General features: G+C 49.7%; 1 protein-coding gene across 9 annotated transcripts in view; it reads right to left on the reverse strand.

The window, feature by feature from the left end:
- NPHP4 (nephrocystin 4) overlaps positions 1-14,309 on the reverse strand; it is a 136,527-nt gene that overhangs the window by 85,077 nt on the left and 37,141 nt on the right. For all 9 annotated transcript variants that reach the window (XM_050806846.1, XM_050806904.1, XM_050806979.1 and 6 more), the window contains 3 exons: positions 11,639-11,775; positions 7,158-7,339; positions 6,182-6,308 (listed from right to left, as the gene is read on the reverse strand). In XM_050806846.1, coding sequence (XP_050662803.1) covers positions 6,182-6,308; positions 7,158-7,339; positions 11,639-11,775 — 446 coding nt within the window. The remainder of the gene's footprint in view (positions 1-6,181; positions 6,309-7,157; positions 7,340-11,638; positions 11,776-14,309) is intronic.

Below are 14,309 nucleotides of genomic sequence, written 5' to 3' on the forward strand. Positions count from 1 at the left end.
AATATACAAAGAACTTTTAACATGTGATGAAAAACACAAAAACTCTATAGAAAAATGGGCAAAATAAGTTAGAGATGAGGATGAATCTGAAGCATCTTGTGAAGCCAGAAAGTACTCAAACACCAAACAGGACGGAGGATGCCACAGGACACAGGGACCAGCCTCAAGGACTCCATCTGGCCAAATCTGGGACAATCTGAGTACCAAAATAATGAGGAGCAATGACTTTAAAAACAGGGATCCCTGAGTCCACACCCATGTGCGCTTGATGGACGAGTCAACCATCTACCCACCAGTGAGGAGAGGAGGGGCCCTGTGGACGGGAGGTGCCCTGCCAGCTGCAGGCCTGTGGGAAGCCTGGGCTGGGGCTCCTCCTCCTGCAGGAAGCATAGACGACGCCAACCCCAAGGGAGACAATCGGATGAGCAGCAGATACACACGTAGTCTCAGAGACTCCCCACAGATCACTTATTAGCTGCAAGGAGGAAAAAAGGGAACTCTACAGTGGAGATATCACCAAAGATCACCACAACCAATCTTGCCCAGGAAGGACATATGCGCTTCTGGATATGGGACCCAAGGACAGCCCCTCGCTCACATGGACCACTGCTGGGAAGGCACAACCTGACTCCAACTATGAGGAAGCATCAGATGAACCCAAGGCACGTTCGCGTTAAAATTTTTTTAAAGGGAAACTAGGCCATGCACGGTGGCTCATGCCTGTAATCCCAGCACTTTGGGAGGCCAAGGCGGGCGGATCACAAGGTCAGGATATCGAGACTATCCTGGCTAACACAGTGAAACCCAGTCTCTACTAAAAATACAAAACCTTAGCCGGGCGTGGTGGCAGGCGCCTACCACCACACCCGGCTAAGGTTTTATATTTTTAGTAGAGACTGGGTTTCCAGCTACTAGGGAGGCTGAGGCAGGAGAATCACATGAACCCAGGAGGCGGAGCTTGCAGTGAGCCGAGGTCACGCCACTGCACTCCAGACTGGGGGACAGAGCGAGACTCCGTCTCAAAAAAAAAAAAAAGAAGGGAGACCAAAGTATTAAAAATAAAATCATAAATGACCAAAAAAAAAAAAAAAAAAAAAGCTGAGAAACTGTTCCAGACTTAAGAAGGCCAAAGAAACACAGAAACCAGACACAAGACAGGATCCTGAACTGGACACAGTACTGGAGGAAAGGCCATCAAGGACACGCATGGATCAGTTCAACAGACCTGGAACCTGGAACACGGGCCATTGATTTTGTTCCAAGAATATGAGTTAAAACATAAACAATAAATCAGTCAGATCTTCACCCCTTAGAGATTTGGGGAGAGGGTTATTTTGTCATGTGACCCACAGAAAAGGACTGTATTCACCCCCAGAGGCCCAGGAGGATGCCCGCTTATTCAGACATGAAATGCAGCCAAGACACTGGATCTGGTGATTTTTGCAGGTTTGCCCCTGTTGCATTTCATGCTCAAGTTATAGGAGTTTGCTCCATCACTCATTCAGTCAGCAAACATTTCCGGAGCCCACACTTGCATGCATACAGCATTTCAAAAGAGGTAGTGCTGTGGCAGTCCAATGAGGTTGCACTGTCCCCAGGATCCTGCGAAGAAAGTGGTCTGGACAGGAGGGACTACTTCTTTGGTAGTTCTTTAGCTTCTTCACAGCTAACCCAAACATAAATTACAGGGAAAAGTTTCTAGATACTTTAGTTACTAAAAAATGCAAAAATTTAATAGCAGATTAAAATCAACGAGTGTGTCTTCATGAAACTTTTGTTCCTAGTTTGTTTCCACTGACCACAAAATACTCAGGACCAAAAGAATGCATGCAGACTCCGGTGCCTGGGTGTGTCTTGAACACAGTATTTGTCCCATGTTCTCATCAGCCCAGGTGGCCTCCTCCTTCTTGTCCGTGTGTACCATTTACAGATGAATCCTTCCACAAAGGGCCCCTGGACACCATGGCTTTTGCCTCCTGATCTGATGCATGAGGCCAAGTGAAGAAACTGCCAAAAGCATTTTGGTTCTCCCAGCATTAGCAGTGTGTGATGAAGGCAGCAGGGCCACAGGGAGAGCAGATCCTCCGGTGAAAGGCATCATGAGGAAGCCACTGCCAGGGAACAACAGACAGGCCGCGTGGCTCATGCAGGAAGACGTCTGTCACAAGTCACTTTCCAGGGAAAAGCGCACTGCTGGGGTTTGTCCGTTTCTGATGAAGTAAAATACTTAAAATATGTACACCTAGGCTGACTGGACGTTTGATGATACTGAGAAATGCAGTCAAGGTTAGGTGTGATGATGGTGCTCACAGTGACACTCCAGAGCCCTGTCTTTTGGAGAGACATGGCGAGCCATCTGTAGATGAAAGGATGCGATGTCTAGGATGTGCTCTCCAACAGCCCAGGTGGAACGGGACGGGAGAAAGAGATGAGACATGAGTGGTAAATCGGGGGTTGGAGGTGGGTGCAGGGAGCGCACCACATGCTTCTCCACCATTAGCTTTGAAATTTCCCATAATAAAAAAGTTTTTAAAAAAAACGAAATGTGCATGCCAAAAGGTTTACAGATGGAATAAAATGATGCCTGGAATTTGTTTCAGAATAATTCAGAACGGGCTGTGGGAGAGTATACAGAAGAAGCAGATTGTTGTCCAGGAAGCTGGCAGCCGGGGAAGCTCCGTGGGGCTCATCGTACCAGCCAGCCTGTTCTCAGCTGTGCTTGCAGCTTCCACCGCGCAGGGTCCTCACCAAAGACAAGGAGGAGGACGCTGCAGCCGGTATGCATGACCACACTGAAAAAATCCCCACCCAGCTGAAGACGGCTGCTGCAGGAGACGCTGCTGCAGACGGGGTGGCTGAGGTGGGAGGGCCCTGCCATGGCCCGCCCTGGGCCTTCGGAGGGGCACGCTGGGTTCCTCTACCATGGCCACCGTCACACAGACGGCCCCGCCATTGTGCCTTTCTCCTCTCATGTCCTGCTCAATTCCAGTTTCATCCGCTGGATGCTTAACCCACTTTCAGTGGTTCTGTACAGCAAGCAATTTGTATGGAAGGTCATTTCACACACTGCAATGTTTCCATTCCAGATTTCACCCAGGAAAGTGCGCTTGATGACAGTAAAATGGAATCCAGTATTCCCAGTTACAATCCACCAGCACATCAGAAAGTACTGACGACTGGCCAGGTGCGGTGGCTCATGCCTAGAATCCCAGCACTTTGGGAGGCCAAGGAGGGCAGATCACTTGAGGTCAGGAGTCCGAGACCTGCCTGGCCAACATGGGAAAACCCCATCTCTACTAAAAATACAAAAAGTAGCCGGGCGCGGTGGCGGGTGCCTGTAGTCCCAGCTACTCAGGAGACTGAGGCAGAAGAATCGCTTGAACCCGGGAGGCGGAGCTTGCAGTGAGCCGAGAGTACGCCACCGGGGGGCGAGAGAGTGAGACTCTGTCTTGGGAAGCGAAGGGGAGGGGAGGTGACAGGATGGGAGGGGAGAGGAGGGGAGGGGAGGGAGGGGAGGGGAGGGGGAGGGGAAGGGAGGAGAGGAGGGAATTGGGGAGGGGAGTGGGGAGGGGTGGGGAGGGGAGTGGGGAGGGGGGGGGGGGGGGGGGGGGGGTGGGGAGGGGGGTGGGGGGGGGGGGGGGGGGGGGGGGGGGGGGGGAGGGGGGGGGGGGGGGGGGGGGGGAGGGGGGGGGGGGGAGGGGTGGGGAGGGGGGGGGGTGGGGAGTGGGGAGGGGTGGGGGGGGGGGGGGGGGGGTGGGGGGGGGGAGGGGTGGGGAGGGGAGTGGGGAGGGGTGGGCAGGGGAAGGAGTGATTTCACAACCTCACCCGCACCCCAGATGCCCGTGCAGCGGCCACTATCGAAACCATCTGTTGTCAGGAATTTCAGATGAGGGTTAAAAAGGAATAAAGTATCACTAAGACATCTTGGTTTTGGCATACAGATGTCATAATCACAAGTAAATTACAATTAATATTCTCTAGAAGACACTGCGAGTGAGGCGCCAGGCCCCCTGCTCCTCCCCACCTCCCCTCACAGCCCCTAGGCACCACACACCAGCCATCAGGCTCAGGACGTTTCTCCTCCGCCCACTCCCCAGCCTGGGCAGCCCCATCCCTCTCCATGAGCCACACCCACCCCAGAGGCCCCTCCCACCCAAGGGTATTCACAAACAGCTGCATTTTAGCTGAAATTTCTGGTCATAAGTAAAGAAAAGCAGAACTGGAACAGTTTCATTAAATGACTGTGACTGCGTCAGGCCACAGAACACTTGGCACCTCTGGATTTCTGCACCTAATTAGGACTCGGAATCATAGGGACCAGAGGAGTGGACACTGGCAAGGTCAGCTCGCCGCTGCCAGAAGAGATTAGAAACATCAAATGGCAGCTGTACCCCGACGCCCTGCTCTCCCGCCTGAGGCACACCCCAAGACCGCCCTCAGCACCTCATGCTCCTTCACAGGCTGTTCCCGAAAGAGCTGCCCAGTCGCAATGGCAGGCCGCGTCGCCATGGACGATGTCTTGTCAGCCGTTTTTTGGTTTCTAATTTACTTGTTAAAATGATACAGAAGGGCCGGGCGCGGTGGCTCACACCTGTAATCCCAGTACTTTGGGAGGCCAAGGCAGGTGAATCATGAGGTCAGGAGATGGAGACCATCCTGGCTAACACGGTGAAACCCCGTCTCTACTAAAAAATACAAAAAATTAGCCAGGCGTGGTGGCGAGTGCCTGTAGTCCCAGCTACTCGGGAGGCTGAGGCAGGAGAATGGCGTGAACCCCGGAGGCGGAGCTTGCAGTGAGCCGAGAATGCCTGGGTGACACAGCAAGACTCCGTTTAAAAAAATAAAATAAAATTATACAGACGTACCCCTGATCTGCAGTTTCAGTGACCCTCAGTCAACCTTGGTCTGAAAATATTAAATAGAAAACTCCAGAAGAAAACAATCCCTAAGTCCTAAATTGCATGCCCCTCTGAGCAGTGTCCCACCCAGGGCATGAATCATCCCTCCGTCCTCCGTATCCACACTGTAGACACCAACCGCCCACTGCAGTTGAGAGGTAGAGGAAGAGACAGAGACTACATTCACTTTTATTACCGTATATTATAATTGTTCTATTCTATTGTTATTGTTGTTAAATATCTTACTGTACCTAATTTACAAACTGTATCACAGGTATGTATACGCAGGATAAAACCTAGTATGCACCGTGTAGGGGTCAGTATTACAGAGGTTTCAGGCACCCACCGGGCTCTTGGAACAAACGCCCTGTGGAAAAGGCGGAACTACAGTACTGGCTTTTTCAAACAGAAAACTAAATCTTAAGAACAGCAGGATTTGGGTTTTTCAAAGAATCTACATTAATATAAATGATGTCCACATATTTTCTTTCTTTCAACTGGACCTATAAATTCTTACTCTTAGTGTTCGACAGGTATATATAAAGTTCCCTATGAGAAACCATCTCTCACGTGTGCAAATTGAAGCTTTACCACACTACTGTCATATAAAAATACACTAAAAATGGCCTCATTTTTCAAAATAATTACCGATTCAATCATCATGAATTCACACGATTATGATACATGAAACTTACTGACTTATATGCGTTACTCCCAGCCAGCAGAATGCACCTGCCATTTGTGAACCATCTATTTGGTCTTCGTCCAGTTTCCTGGTACACAACTCCTGAAACCCCCGGAGTCTCCGAAGTGCTATCTTTTGTGTGCTAATGAGGTGACCGTGGCTGGTAGCCCCTCGGTGGCTTCAGGATGGGGCTGCTCACAGCAAGACCAAGGCAGGGGGAGGGGAGTGACTGAAGGTTACATTGATCATCAATGGCCAGTGTTTAATCAATCATGTCTACGGAATGAAGTGTCCATCAAAACCCAAAAGGACTGGCTTCAGAGAGCTCTGGACAACTGAACCCACGGAGGTGCCCAGAGGGCGGAGCCCAGCAGGGCATGGGAGCTCCAACCCCTTCCCACATTCTTGGCCCTCTCCATCTCATCTGTATCCTTCGTAACATTTCTTACAATTAGCTGGTAAATGTCAGTAAAGTGATTTTCACTTATTTATAATAATCATGCCTCTTTTTAATGGAAAAAGCATTCATGCCCACTACATTTATCCTCAGCACAGAGTTCATCGCCAGAGGAACCTGAGTGCAAAAGGCTGTTCTTACATTGCCGTCCACTCCTGCAGGGCTGCTGAACACGTACTCCAGCTGGAAGACGACCGCAAACGCAGGGTGGCCGACCATCTCCGGGAGGCGGAGGCGGCTTCTCAAAACCAGAGCTTGACTCCCAGAGCTGGGTCAGAAACACAAACCGGGAGCGCATTAGAGCTCAGGCTCCCATCTTTCCTGCATCCACATCGACCACTGTCAGCAACAGCCAAGGGGACACCCTGGGGGACACAGGGGTGCTGCTGCCACAGCAAGTCTACCATGTAACACTGCATGCTCTTCCCAAATGATCTGGGAATTCCCCCAAACCATTGCTTTTTTTTTTTTTTTTTTTTTTTTTTTTAAAAGAGATGAGGGTCTCACTATGCTGCCATGACTGGTCTCAAACTCCTGAGCTCAAGCAATCCTCCTGCCTCGGCTTCTCACTGCTCTTTCAACACCTTTCCAAAAACCTTGATACGGCCTGATATGGCCAAGTTACCAGGAAATGCCATAGAGGATGGAGGCTCCTTCTTCAAGGCTGGCCTACGGCAGAGGACACCTGGCCTCTGCCTGGCACCATAAGAGAGGAGAGGCATGACGCCCTGCAGTGATGTCTGCGACACCTGATTTGGGAAGCACTGGATTAAACAGAGCAGCAGGTCTTGCTGCCCCCTGATTCTCCGTCCTATGAGAAACTAATCACAGGGCACATCTAGAAGGCAGCATGCAAGGCCTCCTCAGACCCTCAGCAGCCGCAGCTGGAAGCATCCATAATGCTAACCCCCAAATTGTCAGAGCACAAACGGAAAAAAAAGGGGGGGCTTTTTCCGAACTTCCAACTCCAAGGTTGGTTCCTAATGGGCACAACTTAGCAAGAGGAAAGAAACGTAAGGAAGAACTCCCCCGTGGATGAGTCCACACCTGACATGCACAATTTCATCGTGATCCCTTGTACATCCCCACCCATCCCTGGGGACCCAGGGGACAATACCTGGTCTTGGAAGAGGAGACCACTTTCCTGCTGAAGCTGGCTGAGCGCGTCAAGGCCACATCCATCTCAGGCACCAGTACAACGACCTGCGGCCTCTGCACGAAGCCCAGACCGTTGTGCACGCCCACACGCAGGCGCCGTTCCAGGATCTCCAGGCCACCACCGTCCAGTGGGCCACATCCCTGGAAGAGGCACAGGCAGAAGGAATGAGCCCCGGCACAGACGGGAAGAGGGAGCTCGCCAGAAGTCCCTGGGGGAGGCGAGCAGAGAGAAGAAACTGGAACAGAAGCTGCAGATAACTGCAGATCAGATGATGCCTAGTCAAGATGAGTGCAAGCAAATGACAGACACAGCACCCAATCCCAGCCACTGGCCTTGGGGCACTGCCCAGGGAGTTTTGGCATTTCCGACACAGCATGATCCTCTCAGCACAATGCACACCCTCGGATGCCTCGATCTCCAAACCCTGACACTAGCTTTCCAAGGTTGAGCTGACCATTCTCAAGATGCAGCAAACTCGTATTTGGCTCCTTCAAGACTCCTCCAAGGTCCCATAGCCCACTTTCCCGGAGTCCCCTTTCCCAGAGGCTGCTTCCTGGGGCCCAATTCCCTGGACGATGATGGAAAGGTGCTCAGAGGCAGAACTCATCACATTTCAACTCTACCGAGAGACCTGACTCTTGGTTGGTGTACAAAGGGAAACATGCTTAGGCACTAAGTCATAAACCAATAAAAACAGAATCTGCCCCAAAGTGGTCACTCGATATTAAAGTGTTTCATTTTAACAAAAATGTACAGGCACTCTAACAAATGAACAAGGACATTCCCCCAGCTATTAGTGTTTATTAAATTATGTGATCTTTGCAAAATGATCCCCGAATTGTCAAGTTTTCTTTACTGTCCATTAATCAAGTGGAACAGACCTAAATTCAGCCTTTGGATAATGAAAATAAAACTATGCAGATAACTGAGTATCTGCCAGTTGGACTGGAACAAAAATACAAAGACAGTAAAAATACATAATAAAGTGATTTTAATGGGACTGTATAAAATTCAACAATGATAATCCTAAAACATCTCTACCCTCACACAATCTGCCCTGAAAAGCGAGAAAACAGCAGGAACTACACCAAGGAAACTGACGTTGCTGTTTCAATCCTATTCTCTGCTTTGTGTGTACATAAGACCATATTATGTGGAACTGCATTTTCAAGAATGGATAGGGAGCAAGTAAGTCCAGCTCATTCACACACACACGTGCGCGCGCGCACACACACACACAATAACTTGCTACCTTAATAGACTACTAGGATGAGCACCTGAATCATTCATTCTCACAACTAAATATTACAGCCCTACTATGTGCCAAACCCCGTTCATGCAGATCACGTGTCATGGTAAACAAAACAAAGTCCCTGTCCTGGTAAACAAACACTCACAGCAAGAGACCAACAATAACAGAGAAGAAGGCCAGCTGCTTCCAGGAAGGGCTGAGCGCCCAGGAGGAACGCGGGGTGATGGCTGGAGACACGGTGGCAAGGGCGGGGAACAGCACCCCTGCAGGACAGTCAGGGGACCCCGTCCAGACCTGAAGCCTGAGGGGAAACATGCAGAGATGTGCAGGAAGAACATTCAGGAAAGTCTGCTACATGCTCCAGGACCCATGCAGGGACAAACATGAGTCCGAGGTCACCCAGGCGGAGGCAGGCCTGAGTCCAGGACTCCAAAACAGGCCCAGGAAGTAGCACACAGTGAAATAGGGAAACCCGCAAAGACCAATCCATGCCCAGGAGGCATCACGCAGTGAGGCAGGGGAAACCCACAGAGACCACACCACATGCCCCCCAGAGGGTCAGGAGCCCAGGTGTCAGTCCAAGCGCAATGAGAAGCCAGCAGCAGGTTTTCAACACAAGAAAAATGGCTGAATTTATGTTTTTATACTTAATCTTACCCAAAAGGCCGAGAAGTGATGAATTTATGTTTTTAAAAGACCTCTTTGACTACTGAGTGAAAAAAAATGTTCTCTGGGACTTTTAAGTGAACATGACAGGGACACTTCCTCAGAGAATTTCCTTCCCCCAGTACCTAAGGAGCAAAATATACCACCAGTTAAGGACAGTGGCACAACAGAATGCACCGGCCTTCAGGAGCTGGCGCCAAGGCAGGACCCAAGCCTTGAAGCTCAAAGGGAGGAAGGCAAGCACCGTGCCCATCTCTGCCTCCACCCCCAGGAGCTACGGCTGAGTTGGCAAAATCCTGGGAATTCCACCAAACCCTCATGGTAAAGGACTCATTCACAGCTCCAGGTAAGGGATCTTTAAAGCCACATCCTTTGTCCTGGAACCTGGAGTCCCCTACCTCTCTGACTCTGGACTTGGCCAGCAACCTGCTTTGGCCAATGGGAGAGTAACACATTTAATCCAAACAGAGGTTTGAAAATGTCTACGCATTTCCAACTCCTCTCTTAAACATCTGCCTCCATGAGAGCAAGCCCAGACTGGCTGCCACAGGAGAGGCGACAGGGAGCCACCGCACCCCAACCAAGGTCATCCTAGACCAGCAGAACCCAGCAGACCAGCCAGCTCATTGCAGGCCCATGAGGATTTTCCAAAAAAGTCCCTTTTACTTCCTGCTCGAGATTCTACTAAAAGTCAGGATATACATGGAAGAATGCTCAGCCCCAACCTTAAAAGAGCCCAAAAGTCCATCAGTGGTAGAATGGATTCATAAATCCTGGTGCCCTCACATGGACAACCATCCAGCAAAGAAAGTGAGCAAATGGAGCCACAGTCACTGCAGACTGCCTCTCACGGGAGCACAGTCTTGAGCAAAAGCAGCAAAACAATACAGAAGAAAAAAGTACGACTTCATTTAAAGATAGGTCAAAAGCAGGCAAGCCTCTAGTGTTTAGAGATGCCTGGAGAGGCAGTAAAACCAGAACAGAAAGCCAAGACGTGATTCGCACAAACGCCCTAGGGAATGGGCGGGGAGGAAGGTGCAGCCAGGATGAGACCAGAGAGGCTCTGAGGGTGCCTCTGTGGGTGCCAGGCCCAAGGCCTCCCCCTGCTGTCCTTCCTCACGTCGCGCAGTCACGCAATCGCATTCTGCGCACTGCTGTGGGACTCATCATGAAAGGGGTGCGACATGAAGAGGACTCGACGCAATAGCAAGATGTTACCCCACCAGTCTCGTGGTTCTCTGCAATTAAAGTTTCTTTCTCTTCGTTTCTGAAGTCGAAAGTGAAGACTCTCTCTCGTTCTAGGAGGGGGAACAAGGAGTTTGCCCACAACCCAGGTCTAAGGGCCCCTCCTTCCAGAGCTGAGAGCAGCCAGGGCTGACCCCTCTTCTCCCCACTCCATCTGGTGACCATCAGCGAAGGTGCGGGCAAGTGGGCTGAGCCCAGGGCCCCAGCAGAACCAGGCAATCTCCGTCCCACATGCCTGCTCCCACTGCTGCTGGGGACAGAAGAGTCAGGGCGGTATTTGTGACAGTTCATCAGGTCCAATTTTTCCAGACCAAGGACAGATTATCGCCTAGAAAACATAAGCAATCCCCAAACCTGCAAAGGCTTTTCCAAGTCTTGTCTGGCATACAAACAAGCTTCTACACAGAAAATCCAAGAGAATTTTTGCTGTCAGAGGTAACGGGAGCTCTAGAAACAACCTCCCTGGCCCTGGTGTTTTACAGTTTGCAAGCCAGGGCATCGCTGGGACGGGGCCGGAGAGGAAACCCCAGTGGATGCTGCGCACTAGGCAGGCTGAGCTCCACACACCTGCAAGACGCAGACATCCCTCCCGGGGGCCACAGGCAAACAGGCTCGACAGCTGCTGCCTAACAGACGGGCAACCCCTCCAGACACCGTGCCAGGGCACCTGGACAAACCCACCACTGAAAAGCAACAGACAGGAACGGCAGGGAGTGTGAACAGGTGCTCAGAGACCAGAACGCAATGACGTGTGACACGGGCAGGCTGAGGGGACGGTGAGGCTGGAGGTGCCTTCCCAGGGGCCCAAGGTGGGTGAGATGACTGAAGGCTTCCAGCCACCTCTGGAAATGAACCCCACATCCCCACCGACATCCTCTGAACATGGGAAGGGTTCTATGGGTTTCCCTACGCCCATCCGGTGACTTAGTTTACTTTAAACGAGGACTATTTCATGATCTACCAGAATTAATGTTAATTAACACCTCAGGTCAACTGCACCTTCGTCACTGTTCAAGTTAAAACAACGACTGCAGGCCCTGTGGGGGCCTTGGCTGTGGAAGAAAGGGGTCCCCCTAAAGGTCCAATTCAGCTCCAAAAAGTGGGGAAAAGACAGAACCACGTCACTTTATGGCCACAAGGCCCTCCTCAGCAACATCAGATGTGGGTTCTCCCCTGCCCTACCCACCCCTGCCCTGCCCCACCTCCTCCCTGCCCTACCCGGGCCCCACCCCTGCCTGGCCCCACCCTGCCCCCCATTATGCTTCTGACTCCACACCTCCTGGAAGTGGTCCTGGACGTGGAGCTCCAGCAGCTCTTCCTCAAACTTCTCGAGGGAGGGGTACAGGGTGAAGAATAAGTCGTCCAAGTGCCCCGTGATGGGCTTCTGGAGGCGAGGCTTTCGGAGAGCGTCGCCTGAAACAGCGAGGGTGCGAAAAGGATCATCCCTGGGAATAAAACCCACTGGCAGCCACCAAGGGTCCCCACCCACCCCAGCCTCAGCCGGGGCCTGCAGCAAGGAAGGATGCTCGGGACCCCCAGACAGAGCACAAGGCCCAAGCCAAGCCCCCACAACAATTAAGCAAATGCAGATTTCATTGGCAGTCCAAATTCTACTCCAAACCTCCTCCAGGAACAGTTTTTTGTGTTTTGGTTTTGTTTTTTGTTTTTTGTTTTTTTTGAGACAGAGTCTTGCTCTGTCGCCCAGGCTGGAGTGCAGTGGCGCAATCTTGGCTCATGGCAACCTCCGCCTCCCAGGTTCAAGCCATTCTTCTGCCTCAGCCTCCTGAGTAGCTGGGACTACAGACACCTGCCACCATGCCCAGCTAATTTTTGTATTTTTAGTAGAGACAGGGTTTCACTATATTGGCCAGACTGGTCTCGAATTCCTGACCTTATGATCCGCCCACCTCAGCCTCCCAAAGCGCTGAGATTACAGGCGTGAGACACCGTACCCGGCCCAGGAACAGTTTTTATAATTCGACAACTCAAAGAACACAGATTGGAGGAGGCAAAGTGACATGTGCAGCCCTGCAGCCTGCTGCCCTGCATGGCTTCCTTCCTCTCTCTCCAGCAGGAACGCGGCCAGCCACACCGCTCCTTACTTTACTGCGCTACCTTGAACCATCTGCAAACACTGAGGAGGCATGAGCCTGTCAAGGCAACCAGCAAAATACAGCCTGAACAGCACCACAAGAAAAGGGTCCCATCCAGGGGACAGTGGCCCCAGGGACCCAGCTCAGGGTCCGGTGCAGAGCAGGCCCATGAAAAACCTTGGCTGAGAGAGGGAAGGACCCAGGGCTGCCTGGGGAGCCTTCTCCACTGGCTCTAGAGCAAAGACTCACCCAGGAGGAGGAAGGAGCCAACCGCTTCCCAATCTACACACACTCGTGGACTCTGCCCCTTCTTTCCCCACCACTAGCATCTTCTTCTGGTCCTAGTTCCATCTCTTCCTATATTTAATGATCTTTTACTTATGTAGATACGTAGATTTTTAAAAGCTAATTCCAAAGTTGAAAAACAAAAAGAAAACACCAAGGTAACACTCAATGCTGATGAAACTGCTGTCAACAGAACACTCTCCTATCCTGCGGAAGGTTATGGGTCAGTATCGCCTTTGCCTTCCAGTACGTCAAAAGCTTTAAAATATCACTTTCTGCCCCAGTAATTCTACTATTTGAACCTATTCAGAGAAAATAATCAAACACAGAAGCAAGGATTTATGTGCAAGAATATTCACTGAAACTTTACTATGATAGAGAAAAATCGAAACCAAATGTTCAATAGGCGAATGTTCATTAAACTATTATTCACTCATGCTGAGTAAGAACAAAAAATCACACTGTCAAAGATTATTTAATAAACTGAGAAATAATCATAATAAAAGTGAAAAGAATAGTAACATATAAAACTATATTATTCCATTTGATAGCAATGGTATCTAAAAGTATGTGCACTTACATGTATACATGTGTATCTGCAGGCAGTAATTGTAGATTATTTTCTTTATAGTTTTCTATATTGTCCCCATCACAAACTCACATTAGGTTTGTCCAATGGAACAGAATAGATTCCAGAAATAAATTCATGCACCTACAGCCAACTGACTTTTAAAGAGGTGCCAAGAACACACACTGGGGAAAAGACAGTCTCTTCAATAAATGGTGCTGGACAAACTGGACACCCACATGCAGAAGAATGAGATGAGATGCCCTACCTCTCACCATTTGTAAAAGTCAACTCAAAATAGATTGAAGACTTAAATGTAAAACCTGAAACTATGAAAATACTAGAAGAAAACGGAAGAAGTGCTTCATAATACTGGGCTGAGTAAGGATTTTTAAAGTAACATTGGGCTGTGTAAGGATTTTTTTTTTTAATAAAACTGTAAAAGCACAGGCAACAAAAGCAAAAAGAAACCAATGGATTATATCAAAATAAAAAGGTCTTACACAACAAAGGAAACAATTAACCAAGTGAAGAGATAACCTGCACAATGGGAGAAAATATTTGTAAACTATATATCTAACAAGGGGTTAATATCCAGAATACATAAGGAATTTAAGCAACTCAACAGCACACATACAAAAAAAAAAAAACTAGTAGCTTCATTTTAAAATGGACAAAGGGCCTTAATAGACATTTCTCAAAAGAAGACATTCAAATAGCCTGCAGGCACATGAAACAATGCTCAGCCTCACTAGTCATCAGGGAAATGAAAATTAAAACCACAATGAGATACCACTTCACTTCAGTGAGAATGGCCACTATCAAAAAGATAAAATAAGTGTTGGTGAGGATGTGGACAAAAGGGAACACCTATACACTGTGGGTGGGATTGTCAATTAGAACAGCCACTATGGAAAACTAGACAGAGGTTCCTCAAAAAGTTGAAAATAGAATTCCCATATAATCCAGCAACCCTACTACTGAGTATACAATATCCAAAG

The sequence above is a fragment of the Macaca thibetana genome, chromosome 1 (assembly GCF_024542745.1).
Source record: "Macaca thibetana thibetana isolate TM-01 chromosome 1, ASM2454274v1, whole genome shotgun sequence".
NCBI classification, from domain to species: Eukaryota; Metazoa; Chordata; class Mammalia; order Primates; family Cercopithecidae; genus Macaca; species Macaca thibetana.